This window comes from Corvus kubaryi, unplaced genomic scaffold (genome assembly GCF_017639235.1).
Source record: "Corvus kubaryi isolate FWS band 111438036 unplaced genomic scaffold, C.kubaryi_AGA036_p1.0 37385, whole genome shotgun sequence".
In the NCBI taxonomy this organism is placed as follows: Eukaryota; Metazoa; Chordata; class Aves; order Passeriformes; family Corvidae; genus Corvus; species Corvus kubaryi.
In genome coordinates this window covers 1-15,199 of record NW_024581127.1, presented here as the reverse complement: position 1 = coordinate 15,199, position 15,199 = coordinate 1, and the positions used below count along the sequence as shown (strand labels likewise).

Genomic DNA, 15,199 nt, shown 5'->3' with positions numbered 1-15,199 from the left:
GGGAACCTTTACCAGAGCTCTGCTGTCTGGAGAAAGAGCTTACATGGTAAGCTCACCTCCAGCATTGTCACTTCAAGTTGGGTGGGCTGAGTTCCACCCTTGCAAGCTCTACTTTTAAGAGTATACATAGTACCTGTTGATTTGCAAATTTGATACAGGCTACAGTTAAATGTGAGCTGTGTGCAGAACGACCAACACAAGTGTACAGAAGTCTTAATTGTCCAAGTCCAAAACTGCTGCATAATGCCATTCTGAACTAAATATATAGGATATTAGACTATTACAGTGTATTTTTTAATAGAAAGTCAATGCAGAAATTTCTTTCTGGTTTGTCAAAGGATTGCTTGAGTCTAGCCTTCGAGTGAAGCCAAAGTCTTAATGGTTAAAAAGAGGTGAATGATGGAAATACATGCCAAAATTAAAATTATTCTGCAGTTGTTTCTTATGATCAACATCTAACCAACCAACAATAATTTCACACAGAAAGCCCTGTAGAATACTTTGTACTGCAAGGGAAATTGTTCTGGAACTGCAGCTAAGGATTTATTATAGTCATTAGATTCCAGCTTTATTAGTCCCTAAAATGCCTCAGTTTTTATTGTCTGATTACTTCCCCGGATAAGTTGATTATAGTGGTTTTGCCTGTTCTACCAGTACAGTTTAGAAAGATCTTTTAATTATTGTAGTGCTCCTGGCTTTAAATTGTCTAGATGCAGTTACTTGGTTTTATACCTTCTAAGTTATCATTTATAGAAGCCCATAAAACAAATGTAAAACACTCTCTCTGTATCTCACCTAATGAGCTTCCCAAACAACAGGACAATGGCAGGATTTTTTCATCATCATCAAATTCTCATTCAAGTGCCCACTGAGAGGCAGCACAATTTCCAAAACTAATTTGGGTAATGATACGGGGCTAGTATCAGGAGGAAGGACAATTACTTGAGCAAATTTTGAATTTCAAGTAAAAGTCTACTAATATATGTGTATGTTTTTCTGAACATAATTGAAGCTTTGAAACTTGGACTGGGAAGGTGTAGTATTGGTGGTGGGTGGCAAAGGGAATTAGTAAAACAAAAGGTCACTTAATTTGTTGGAAAACAACTACGGACCATGATCATTGGTATCTACTTGTCATTGTCCCACGCTCAGAAGTTGCCAAGAGCATTATTACTGAATTTGTATCACAGCAGGGATGGGAGGGTATTTAGAAAACAAGGCCTATGACCTGCCCTGGAAATTGCTTCCATAGTTTTTCAGAGTTTAAGACAGAGAACTGACAGGAGGAGCCTTTGCTGCAAGTGACTTATGAGATTGCATCACATGAAGGGGTTTTTATTTCAGATTGGCTTTAGAGATAGTGTAACATAAGGAGACATAACTATATTGTTATAGCCTCTACAGTTAAATAATTATAGCTTTTATTAAAACTTTATTTAAGATTCAAATTATAGAATAGTTTGGGTTGGAAAGGACCTTTAAAGGCCACTTGTCCAACCCCTGCATTGAGCTCATTCAGTTTTCTGGCTGGCAGTAAGCACAGCATACAGTCAGTGCAGCAGGATTGTTCCAGTGTACTTTTCAATTCAACAACTGGGGATCATGTGTCCTCAAGGTGGCTGTAAAGACCAGCCTTTATCTTGAATCACTTATACCTTTTAAAGTAATTGTACTAGTTTGAAAACAAACCAGTGGGAGGCACTAAGTCAGAATAACAATTTAATGGAAATTAAAGAAAAGGGGAAAAAAAGGTAAAAGAAAACACTGTCAAACTGACAGAGTCAAGGTACAACCTGACACCCTGTTAGGCAGGGTGGTGGTAGCAGTCTGGTAGAATGGTGGCTGCAGTCCTCTGAAGCAGTGATCCTGTAGTAAAACAGTCTGCTCTTCCTCAGGAAGTCCAATGGTGGCTGTGTAGCTCCTGTCCTCTGGAAATCCAGTGGGAAGCCCGTGTCTCTGGTGTTCAGCCTCAGATTATATCCACGATGGGATGCTTGGTTCCTCCCTCTGGGCGGAGCATCTCACAATGGGGTAACGAGTCATGAGTCCAAGTGTTGATTAGGCTCATTAACAGAAGATAGTCCGGAGGGAGTTATCTCTGAGCCAGGCGGCAGGACAATGATGGGCAATTAACAGAAAGATAGTCTGGGGGGAGGAGGCAAGGAAACACTGCCCCACCTGGTTTCAACGGCTCATGAGGATGGTAATAGAATACACTGCAACCCAGGACAGTAATTAAAACTGGAGTCCTAATTCCTCGCTGGTTTGCATGCGAGTAATAGCAGATTTAACATCAAGGAAGCTGCCAGGAATCCTCCCTTAACATTATAATGACAATACGAATGAATCAATAGGTGAATAAAAAAATCTAATTACAAGAACCAAACCAAATTTATGAGGTGGTTTGTTAGATAGGGAGTAAAGTCTTTCCATCCTCAAGTCCACAGAGAGATCGTAATGTTATTGTCTTTCCATTTCTGAGGAACCAGAAATTTCATTAGAAGACATGTTTAACAAGAAATACTTATGCTAATATGTAATATGGACTCTCATAATCACTGAGCAGGCCCCTCTCAATTGACTGTAAATCCTACAGCATTAGTTTCCAAACACTGAAGCAAGACTTTTTATCCTGTGTGGAAGGCAACCTTCCCCACAAAACTCCAAGTTAGACCAGCCAGGCTATCAGTCATTGCTCTCAGTGAGCAGGCCAGGTTCAAAATGTCAGCTCCAGCACCACAGGTAAGCCTGCCCTCCCACCCCACCAGTTTTCCTAGGCTCTGAACATAAGAAGGGGAGTAGAAGGCTTAGGAAGGGAATCATTAGTACTGAGAGCAAAAGAGGGAGGAGGAGAAAAGGACAGCAAGATTGGGTGGAAAACTGCCTGAGCTAGTCCCAGTTGAGATTTCCTCCTGGCCATGGTTACACATCAGCTAACACGCTCTCTGCGGTGTACTTCCTGGCACGTCTGTGGGGTCAGAATAGAATCACAGAATTGTAGAATATCTGCTCCCAATATTTTGCAAGGCATAGGACTGAGATTTGTGTAAAGTGTATGGAAGTGCATACTGGTTTTTAGATACAAACGCTAATTGTTCTGGAAGTTTTAATAGCAGCGTGATGTTATCACCTACTTTGCTCAGGAAGAGAGCTCTACATGTATCCTTTGATCAGAGGCTCAAAGTGTGCCAGCAAGGACAGAACAGTTCATGCTATGTGTTGTGATAAAGATACCCCATCTTTAAAATTACCTTTTCAGGAAACAAGTTGAAGCCTTTACAGTGTATTTGACTTAAAAGTTGCTATCTGTTAAAATGCCAAGTGTGTGGTATCTCTCTAGGATAAAAAAAGTGTGTTAATTGTGAAAGATAATCAGGATAGTATTCAATATTTTTGTCCAATTCTGGCTAATGATGTTAACTGTTTTGACATACCGGGCTGATACCTACTCAGGCAGGTCATCAGTGTTTTCTCTTTTAGGAGAATGAAATTTTCCTTAGCCTGGATGATGGTGTTATATTTCAGATGAAAATGTGAAATGGAGAGATTTCATACACACAACCCTTCCCACTTCTCTGGAAGCTAGAGAGGATTCATTTACTCCATTATAGAAATAGTATTACTAGTTTTTGTGACATTTCTATGAGTTTTTTTTCTATTGCTTTGGTCTTAGGGTCATATGTAATCAATTTTTTTGCCATGTACTAGTTATCTCTTTTTGTTTTCCTTGTTACTCTGTGTAATTGGTTCAGATGCACTTACTGCTTTAACATAATTGTCTACTTGGCATTTTATACTGATTTCAAACCTTGGGTTATGCTCAGTTACACAGGAATTTACAGACATTTGATCATTTGAGGGTGTTTGTCTAGAATTCTAGAAAAGTTTTAATTCCTTGATTATTACATCTTCAGGCAGCTTTTCACAATAAAAGCTGTCAAGTATCAAGAAATACAATTCTGTGAATAAATCAACAGTTTGCAAAAATATTTTTCTGATGTTATTTGGAGAATTACTTAAGGTAAAAAGAAGAATATTTACAGAACTTGATTTTTTGAATGTTACTAGTGTTTTATTTTCACAGAAAAAGCTAATAATGGCAGTGGTAATGGAGATTGCTTTCAATCGCAAGACAGTGTTTCTAATAACTTATGGCTTTTCTGAAATTACAGCACTGAGGTGAAATTTTGCACTGGGAAAAGTTTTGGAGCTTCAATATTTTATTACTGGCATAGGGCTAGGAGGAATCTCAGCTGCTGTGATGACGGGCACTGTGAGCTGCTGTGGGAGTTTCTTTGGTTGTCAAATAAGAGAATGCAAGCTACCAGTGTAATTCCAGTGTTGCCACTAAAGCACATTAACATGTAATAGTATATTACAGAACTTGTAGGACATATGACTAGGTGGGGCCCTAAAGCTTACTTTGTCTCTTTAGTTGACTGAAGGCCTTATCAGCTGTGTGCATTTTTCCTGGCAGATGCTTATACATCTTGTTACTGCAAATTTTCAGTAATTAGAATTCCACAGCTGCCCTCAGCAGCCTGTTCTACTGTGCTTGTTCAGAGATAGTAGTTCCAGATGTTCAAGCCAAATTTTCTGTTATAGCCATTTTGAGCCTTCTCTTCCTTCTCCTGACTATGATGATACAGAAAATAATTTATTCTTTTCATCTCTGTAGCTGCACTTTACAGAGCAGTGTGTACCCCTCTTCCCATGGCAAACTCTTTATAACTGCCTTTTTACCCTTTGTTTTTGCTTATTGTTGCTCCCCTCCCCACCCCAATTAAAGAAAAAATATTTTTAAACCATTTTTCAAGACTGGTTCAATTATGTTTAACAATCCAGTTACTTTTCCTTAATTTTGATGTGATTCTCTTGTGGTCTGAAGAGTATTTCGCAGTGTGCCATTATTATTCAAAAATAATTTCTCTGTCCCTTGTAGAAGTAAGACTGTCACTGCTTTTGGTGATGACAAGGTGCTTTTCAACCTAAAACCAAAACATGCCTGGTATTTTAGTTTTCATATGCCAAAACAGTTATATGAAATATTTCATCAACTTTCATTGGATGATATGACAGGCTATTAAGTTTACTGCACATTTAATATACTACATTGCTACTTCTGAAATATTCTCCTATTTTTTTTTTAATGCTGTATCTTAGTAAGTGAGATATGAGATTGTTTGTCATCTCTGGTAATTGTTTATTCTCCAACACAAGAACTAGCATAGAGTTTCTTATAAGACTTCTTCCTAGCTTGCTGCTTTTTCAGTGGAAACTCTTTTCTCTAAGGGAGTCTTCAGGAATCCTATGACAGCAGTCCTAGATAGAATGCCTGTTCTTGCATCCAAGGCTATTATTGAAAATCCTCAGTAGTACTGTTGGAAGTCCACAGTATGATACGTAAAAGGATTATTACCATTTTAATGCTCAACTTGATTTGGACTACAAACCAGCCAAGCAGTTGTGTGATCATGCATAACTTCACTGACATGGTGAAATTTGTCACTGATAAAAAATTACATATATTTTCCTCTGAAAACAGATAAGCTATCTTCTTTGTATCATTGAATTTAATATATTGGGTCACATCTGCTAAAAGATTATTGCACTAGAAGGAGGCAATGGATAATTTATTAAAATACCCCTGCAGGGAGATAGCAGGCTATCTGGTTAATATAGAGGAATGCTTGATGTTTACTCTGAAAGCTCCCTGGTGAATCCTTTAACATAGGAATAGAATGGGGGATGAAAATTATTGCTCATTATATAATGTTTACTGTGTTATATTGGTGCCTAGCAGATGAATAATATTTATGTTAACAGCTCCTTTCCAGCTTTTTATGTTGATCTCCTGCTGGTCTAGGGCTGATATATAATTGCACTAAAAATAGGAATACTTTTTTTTTAATGGAGGGTGGTGAAAAGGTTCTTCCAACACATCACCCAAGTTGGATATGAAGGGAAAGATACTGTATCTTTGTGCCACAGACTTGTAAGATTTTTATTTATTTTTTGAATTTACTTTTTTTTTCTGAGCATTTTCTCGTCTCCTTGTAAACTCAAATGACCTGCAGAGATGGTGTCCCACAGGCAGTGGGAGTTTCTTGGCGGGTGGGAAAGCTTCTTTCCGTTGCCTCAAAGGAACCTCACTGTTGCCGTGCTTACTGAGTTTGAGAAGGACCAAATGACTCTGTCTTTCCATGAATGCTGACAGCTTAGAAGCTGACAAATAGCTGTCCTGTCTCACTGAAATACAGTTCTTGTGTAGCTGGCCAGCCTTAGATCAAGATTTTCATTCATAAGAACTGAGAATTAACATTTTAGTTGCAGTTTATGTTACTTAGAGGACAGAAACTAAACCAAGTGTTTAGTGGCAATATCCAGTTGGAAGCTTCCCAGATACTGTACCCAGAGGAGCTGACATACCTCAGTTTTCTTGCTAACAGCAAAGGACAGTTTCACATGGCAGCTAAGAGCAAAATGAACCTAAAAAGTCCTCAAGGTCACTTGCTTTCATTGGTTCCTTGTCAGCGATTGAATCATGGACCCAGACCGGCAGGGGATCGAAGGAATGGGCTGCTTTTATACACTTTTCTAAGGCACAGTATTTCCTTATGTGGCGTGACCTATCCCGTGTTGCCACATCAACAACACACTTCCTTCTATGGGGTAGTCACTTGCTGTTCACCCATCCAGCAGCCCCTCTCTGTAGGGCTCTGCTGTGTGACGCCTCCTCCCCCCAGGGTTTGGCAGAGACAAGCCTCTCTGTGCCACCATGTGCTCCTTTGTGCTGCCATGCGCTCCTTTGTGCTGCCATGTCCCTCTGCAGGCAGGTTTTACAGCTCACAACCTAATTCTCTCTTGTAATTCCCCATAGTTCCTTGGGCTGATGTTTCTGGGTTCTTCCACTCCTGCTGTTTAGCAAGCCAGGCCTTAGAAATAGCAATGGTTTCTTGAAAAACTGAGCTGGCATATTTTTTAAAAAGAAAAAATCACAAAACCCAACAAGCCTTTTGCATGTTATGGATTGTTCTTTTCAGGCCCAATGACATTATGTATGAAACTCCTCACCATACCTGTTGGTCACTGTGGACTGAAGGGTTGGGGTGGAGGGATCCTTGCACTTGTAATAAGAGCTGGTTCTGTGAATTTGACTGAATTTAAGGGGTGTGAACACTTGGAAGATAGCCAGTGCTATGCTCCTTAACCATTACTATTATTAAATGCATGAAAAGGCAGTAAAGACATTGCTTTCCTATGAAATGGAGGACAGTAAAGTAAGACAAAGATAGGAATCAGTGACAGATTGGAAGGCATTTCTCCTACATAATTTATGGGGAATAACCAAAAGACATTAAAAACATCTATATTATTAAGAAAAATGCAACACATCTCTTTAGTCAATGCAGTTCCATGATAACTACATTCCTTAAGAGCATTACTGTGTGCTTCAGTATAAATGCTGGATTTCAAATCAGGTTACAATAAAAAACTTGGAAGTGTTTAGGGAAGCAAAACCAAGATATTAAACTATGCTATTTGTTAGTTTATCCTGTAAAAGGAGTAAATTCCTAAATGTCGGACAGTTCTATTTTGGTGTTTTTTTTTCTTCTTGGTAGCTAATGTCATGGAAAACTACAGTCCCTACTATTATAAGAGGAATCAACAGAGATATAATAATACTAGTGCATTGCTGCTCTAATACCTTTCTTTTATAAATCTTAATACATTTTTTGTATTTAAAGCTTTATACAACCTTTGTGAATAAATAAATGGAATTTAGTAGGATAGCTTAAATTCTGTTCCCCTCCTGCTCCTGGAAAGCAATAGCATCTATTCAACTGTGCATGCCAATACTTCAGAAGAGTTTAAAAAGTGATGTAAGAAAAACTCTTACACAGAGTTGTCCGAGTTCAGCATTGAACAGAACAGTAAAAGTCTTAACAGAAAAAACATAAAAAGGTGTTTATTTTTCACTCCATACAGAAGAAGTTCAGACTTATGACATCATCTAATGAGCAGATGGACTTACTATTGGTTTAGCACTAGCCAAGGCATTGGTCTCTCTCTGAGGTTTAACACAGATGACGTGATTTATCTGCCTAAAACTCTGTGTAGGATCAGAGTCGCAGAGAGACCGTGTCATTTAATGAATCACGAGCACAGCTTCCAGTACCATGTGGTGGCTCTTGTCATTCCTGAAGAGTGCACCTGAGGACCTGGGAAGCAGAATAAAACATGGCTAGTTACAATAACTTGTTATTCAAAATACTTGCTACTGCATTGCAGCAGTCTTGTGATGTTAAAACTGTAGGGTGTTTGCTTTAAACTTTATACATACCAGTTACAGCATTCCCTATTGAAATTTCTACAAGGAAAATAGTAATTTTACTTTTTTTCCTGCTATTAATGACTTACTTTCCATAGAGGGGGAAAAAGCAGTAATGTATAATTAAAACAAAAAAGTTGTGCTACTAATTACAGATATACCTAACTAGTAGTGACTTGTGTCAGACAATACGTATTTCCACTAATTGTGTCAGAAAAGGTGGAAACTTCTTTTCTAGTGAAGTGCAAGTGCAGAGTTAAGCTGTAGCAAATGTGGAGGAAACCAGTCACCTGCTGTCATATCCTTTCAGTAGCATACTTGCATTTTTTTAACAGCTAGTGTACTTAATGCAACCAAGGAGACATTGTTTAGGAGTAAACTGCTATGAAATAAATAGCTGCTTAAACTGACACCATTTACTTAAATTTGCTTCAAATGCAGTTTACTTTACACAATTTGTTTCACGGCTGGTATGCCACATACTGCTGCTGCTCTACTGCTGTGTGATAGCTTACTAAGCTGTAGAAACTTAATCTCGTAAAGGGGTCTTAACCTGACATTTCAGCGCTGAACTTGTTTTCAGCAGGAAGTTCAAGTACTCGACTTTTGGGGTCCCTCCTAACCTAAGTAACTATGATTTCTATGAACTCTTCTAAGCGCAGAATGGGTTAGGTTGGAAGGGACCACAGTGGGTCATGTGGTCCAACCTTCCTGCTCAAGCAAGGTCATCCTACAACATGTGGCACACGATTGTCTCCAGACAGTTCTTGAATATTTCCAGCGAGGGAGACCCCACACCCTCTCTGGGCAATATCTTCCAGTGCTTGGTGACCTGCACAGTAAAGAAGTTCTTCCTCATGTTCAGGTGGAACTTCCCATGCATCAGTTTCTTCCTGTTGCCTCTTGTCCTATTGCTTGGCAGCACTGAGAAGAGCCTGGATCCATCCTCTTGTCACCTACTCTTAAGATATTTATTTATACACGTTATTGAGGTCCCCTCTCAGTCGTCTCTTCTTGAGGCTGAACAGGCCCAGCTCCGTCAGCCTTTCCTCAAAAGAGAGGTGCTCCAGTCCCTTAATCATCTTCGTTTTCCTCCACTGGATGCACTCCAGGAGCTCCATGTCTCTCTTGTCCTGAGGAGCCCAGAACTGCACACAGCACTCCAGATGCAGCCTCAGTGATTGCTCTAGGCAAAGAAGTAGATGTATAGAGTCACAACTTTCAGAAATGACTAGTATGCCCTGATGATCAGGTTTTTCATGATACCGTATAAATGTGGAAAAATAACAGTTCCCTTTGCTCTTCCACATCAATTGAACCATTTGGGAAAAAAAATCCTTGACTGTAATGTGATGAAGAATGCTTTTTGCTGAACTTAACTGCCAAGTTACTCAATTTGAATGACTGAAGTTTGCTTTTTCATATAGGAGTTTGTGATTGTAATAAGGAAGGAATCAGTTTCTTTTCAGTGTAATTTGAAACTGCCTCACTTGAAAATGATGCACTTTGCCAGCACAGTCCCTAGCTAAGTGTTACTCCAGACAATTGAGATATGAAAGAAGTAATGAACTGTTTGTTAAATCTTCTAGCTAAAAAGAAGAAGCCAAAGCTCTTAAACAAGTTTGATAAGACCATTAAAGCTGAACTAGATGCTGCAGAAAAACTACGTAAAAAAGTAAGTTTTGAATGTTTGACTCAGAAGTGTATGCAGTGCATGAAAATGAATAAATTAAAAACTTGGAAAAAGGGAGAATGAATTTTAAATTACTTTGTGTGAAATTAACGTTTTGAAATATTCAGTGCATATTTGTCCTTCAAGTTTAATTTCTGCTGAATAGTTTATCTTAATTTTTTTAAAGCCAGAAGTGTATGTCTGTTCATGTATGCTTGCTCACTGTTAACCTTGAAAATATGTAGCTTAATCACTGAATATCTGCTTTCCACGGATCACATGGAACAGGGTTAGTTCTGTCCTATCAGTGTTGTCCACTTGACTACTGAAGTCATGTGTTACCAGAGACCTTTGTGTGTGTGTTAGCAGGATCTCTCAGTAAGTGTTCTGATGCCTTGTGAGCATTAGGTGCAGATCGTTGAAGTAGGTTGAGATTCCGTGTCCTGGGAGTGCCTTTGTTGCTGTACAGCTGCTTAGAGGATGAAACTGATATTCCTGCTTCTCACCAGTGGCAGCAAGACCTTAACACCATTCAGTTTGGGTAGTTCTGAGTTTAGTAACTTGACCGTGAAAAGCAAGCAAAAAACCTCCCAACAGTAAAAAAGCTCTTCAGTTATCTCCCCTCATAGCTTCCAATTTTGTACTTTTATTTGAGTATTTCAGAAAACAAGACCTTTGCAGACATGTCCCTTTTCCAGATGTGAGATTAAATAGTGAAGCAAGACTGTGGCTGTTAAAATTGAGAGACTCTAAGTCTTTTGAATGTAGTTCTTCTTAAAACTCTGATATGTCTCACAGACAGTCCTTGCACATAGAGAACAACTGCAGGGCTTTGTTATACCCTAGATTTTCAGTACAGTACAATAAAAACCAATTTGGTCATTCCAGGTGCAGGATTATTCTTGATTTTCAGGACACACTGTGCAGTTTTGACTTTATCAGGCCATCTATGCAGCCCCAGAGTTTTGGTAGGTCTGTGATGGGACTGGAGGGCTCTTGCATAGAGAGCACTAACCTCTGGCTGCTGCTGCTGCTGTTCCTTACTAGAAGCCTTCTTTACAGGTTAGAATACAAAAACAAAAGGAATTTTCATGCATCTTGCTACTTAAGCAATTGGTTAATGAGAGAAAGGTGTAATAGAAATTTTGGCGAGCCTGTAGGGTCAGTTTGTTGACTCTATTCCTGCTGTGTCTCTTGGTTAGTTAGATAGTTATGCATGTCATGTAGGAATCAGGATAAATTTAGGAACAAATTGGACATGTGTAATATTTACAGATAGCAAGGCAGTTGTGTGTAATAGCCCACTCATATTTATAAAGCTGTAGAGGTGAAAGTGGCAGCAAGGTCTATTGCCAAATATTGCCAAGCAGTGCTTAGCACCTGTTTAACAGTGAGGCTGGTTCTTCTCAACTTCTATCTGTACTTGCTAGTCAACATCCATCAAGAGATCAACATCCATCATGAGAATACCACAGTTCCATTCGGACTTGTGTGAGATGTCCTCAGGGATGTTGTTCTGCAAAAGACATGGAGGAAATAGCCATACACTATGGAAAAGTCTACAGAATTTCCCCTAGAAGAACTGTAGTTATGACACTGTTCATCATGGGAGGTATGCAGAGGGAAATTTTCCACCTATGTCCAGAATTTTCTTCCTATTCTCTATTATATCTGATCTGGAATTCGTTATTAGCAGTAGGATCTTCACATTTTTATATAGACAGGTTATTTTCGTCTCAGAATTTTATCCAGTCAACAAAGGGAAAGTGAGTAAAATAAGAAAAACCAAGCTATTCATTTTAACCATGGAAAGTAGATTATATTGTTTCATAAATAATGACAATGAATTTCTCTTAAATAAGAAGGCAATCCCAACCAAAGTATGAGTGAAAGCTGTTGATTCATTCTGCACTGTTTTGTGTTTGTTCTTTAATTGTGAAACCGATGTGTTATTAGGTCCTGCATCCTTCAGCATTTTTATTAGAGAGAATTGCTGATAAATATCTCTACTTTTCAGGGAAAAGTTGAAGAAGCTCTAAGGGCCTTTGAAGCATTAGTGAATCAATATCCACAGAGTCCTCGAGCAAGATATGGGAAAGCACAGGTACTTGGAAAAAAAGTGATAGGTGTTGAAAAAAGCTAAAATAAACATTTTGTTTTATCAATAGAGTTATAAACACCAGTCAGGATTAATTTAGAAATTTATGGAGGTTTCCTAGGTAAAAAAAGAATCATGTGATCTGTCATATTGTATCTCTTTCAGTCAACTATCCTTCCCCAATTACTTTGGCAGCTTTTATGTAACTTCAGTAGCAAGTACTGTAAATAACAACAAGATAAGGTACATCCTGTAGATCTCAGGAGAACTGTCAGGTGAATGGCAAGAGATAAATACCAAGTAATGGCCCAGTGCAGGAGCAACAGGCAGAACTTAGCTGTTACATGCTCTGTGCTGTAGCTGGTAAATCAACACATCAGTTAGCCTGGGATAAATGCTGCTTTTTGCTCTAGTGGGAATAGAGAAGAGGATTTGGAGTTTTTATAGACAGAGTATTAAAGAACACAAATTCCTAGGCAAGGTGTCTTAATTGGCTTTACTTGTGGAGTGAGTTATGTTTCAGGTGTTTCCCTTGAGAAAAAAACGAAAATCTCCAAAACCCAGAAGGCATCAGAAAATAATCTCTTTATTCATAATACTTTTAGGCTGTGTTGGGATGTCTCAAAAGGGAATAATCTTTGAATTTTCTTAAATAGTAAGATAATTCTGTTGCACTAGGAGTAATAAAAGACTCCTTGAACACATTTTAATCAACATGAACAAAGTGAAGCCCTCATTTAGGAAGGAATGGTGCTGTTAGACAATTGATGAGGGCCTTGGAGTCACAACCAGTGTCCACTTGGTTAATAATAGTCATGCTAAAATCAAAACCGTGATTATTCAAAAATCTGTCACGCAAGCACTTGATACACACCAGACCAAATTCTTCAGTGTTCTCTGTGGTGACAGTCTGCTGAACTCTTTGCCTCTTTGCAGTAGGAGACCACTTTGTTCATACATGTGATGGACTTATCTCTGTTAAGTTACACTTTTAATATTTACCATTTTTTACAAATCTACTCATTATATCTAATGGAATATGCTTCCTGCCTCCTCAGTGGTTTTATGGGGAAGGGCAGGTCACTGCAGCCAGTTGTGAGGTCTATTCTCATTCAGAATTCCCATCTCAGTGACCCAGCTTCATTTGTCCATTTATAGCAATTTTTAGTCACCCACTACTGCTTGAGTAATCCATGAAAGGCCAATATAGACCAATATCTGAAGTAATAATGAGATGCACTTTCTGGTAGTGTATAAAAACAATGATGATTTCATTTTCTGTAGCCTTTGAAGGTTCATACTAGTCATTTTACTGAACAATCATATTAATATTACCAATGACAATTTTATTGAATCCAGTATGTGTCAGTTCAACCTGTTTGAAGGAATAGGAAAACCATGGGGTTCAGACGATGAATTATTCTTAAGATTTGCATTGTAACACAGTATTATTTTTAAATTGGTATTCGTGCCAACAAAATTCTTTTAAATTTTCTATTTCTCATCTAAAACTAAAACTGCAGAGAAGGGTAAGGTTAAAGGTCTTGAAGGTTAAAGGTAAAGAAGGTCAAAAATTCACCACAAAAGTGTACTTCTCCACTTCTGTGAAGCATGAACCACCATTACACGCTGATTTTGTAGATTTGGTATTTAATAAGACCTGAAGATTGATTTTTTTTTTTCTGGATCTCTTAATGGCTTTAAAAGGCCAAAAGTTTTCCCAAAATAATCTGCAAATATTTCATTATTGGTGTGTTTTTCAGAAATATGAACAATTCTTTAATTGATGTCTGGATTACACTTGAGCCAGATACAATAATATTCTACAGAATTCATTAACATCTTTACAGCTGAAAAGAGCAACAGATGGGTTTTTAACCTCCATATATGATTTATACTGGTGAAGTTATGCAGATTTTATGCTGACAATTTTTTGCTTCTTTGTTATATATCTTTAATATTCTTTGCCCTGAAATTCCTTTGAAAAAAGGAGAAATAAATTTCCTAGTGAATGTACATCAGAAGAAATAAGTTATAGCTTAAAACTGATTTCTGAAGCTATCTCTGAAAGCTGCTTGATGAACTGTTTGGCTGAATAACCGTATTTTTTGGTATTTCCAATACTAAGTTTTAAAGCAACTCAAGGGAAAAATTAAAGGACAGAAGTGCAAAAAGATTTCAGATACTCACTATAACATACACAGTTAAAGCAATTAACACAGTTGAAGCAATTTCATTTAAAGTGTGTGTTTGATGCAACAGTGAGTTTAAATAGAACAAGAGCTCGTGCACCATCATGCTTGTGATGCATCTCCCCTGGCTCTTGTCTTAAGAAAGAACATAAGCCAATAAATATAGGAGTATTTGGGAGGAATGCATTAAACACATGAAAATGCTTGCATTTATATAAACAATTCAAAGTAAGCCTTCAAAAATTCTGCATTTGAGTCATAGTCTTTTTCAGCTATGGAAGCAAATGAACATGCCTTACCACAGGTGAGATCAGTCATAGCTTCTGTTAGATTCACTGAAGCTGTAATCTCACTGTAGAGAGTTCATATATCCTTTGGTCTGCTTCTGAACTTGATGAACAAGTTTAACTTTTGAAGGAGTTGTAGGGTACATATTCTTTTAACATACACAAGACAAAAGGCAATTTCTAATTCATTTTGCAAGAAAGAATGTAAATAAATTCATGTCAGAATAGATGAAAATGTTTGTTGGTGTGCTTTGAATTGTGTGTTGCTTCCAGAGTGAGGCTTAGTAGACAAATAGTCCACAGGCAAAATTTTGCATTTCTTCTGTGTTGTTGAAACAGAGTGCTTCATCTATTTTTGAAAGCAGAAATTATGAATTCTGCAAATATTAATCAAAAATCTGTTAATGTTTGTTTTAGGTGCAGATTTTCTCGCACTTTAAACACTTTGTCAGTAACAAGATTTAATGGTAATTCTAGTGTTCTTTCCCGTAAAGCACAACCCATAGTCTAACAATTGCATAGTTTGCCTGGTAAGAAAAGAGTTGTGTTTCAGTCTAACAGGTCTGTGCCCACCTTGGGCAGCTGGGGGACCCCAAAAAAAAAAAAAAAAAAAAAAAA

The 15,199-nt window shown here is 37.9% G+C and overlaps 1 protein-coding gene across 1 annotated transcript in view; it reads left to right on the top strand.

The window, feature by feature from the left end:
- LOC121668606 (aspartyl/asparaginyl beta-hydroxylase-like) overlaps positions 1–14,234 on the top strand; it is an 81,301-nt gene extending 67,067 nt beyond the window's left edge. Inside the window, exons 18-19 of the mRNA XM_042036488.1 lie at positions 9,922–10,007; positions 12,022–14,234. Of these exons, the coding sequence (XP_041892422.1) occupies positions 9,922–10,007; positions 12,022–12,147 (212 nt within the window). The 3' untranslated portion in view covers positions 12,148–14,234. The remainder of the gene's footprint in view (positions 1–9,921; positions 10,008–12,021) is intronic.
- The last annotated feature ends 965 nt before the right edge of the window (positions 14,235–15,199 follow it).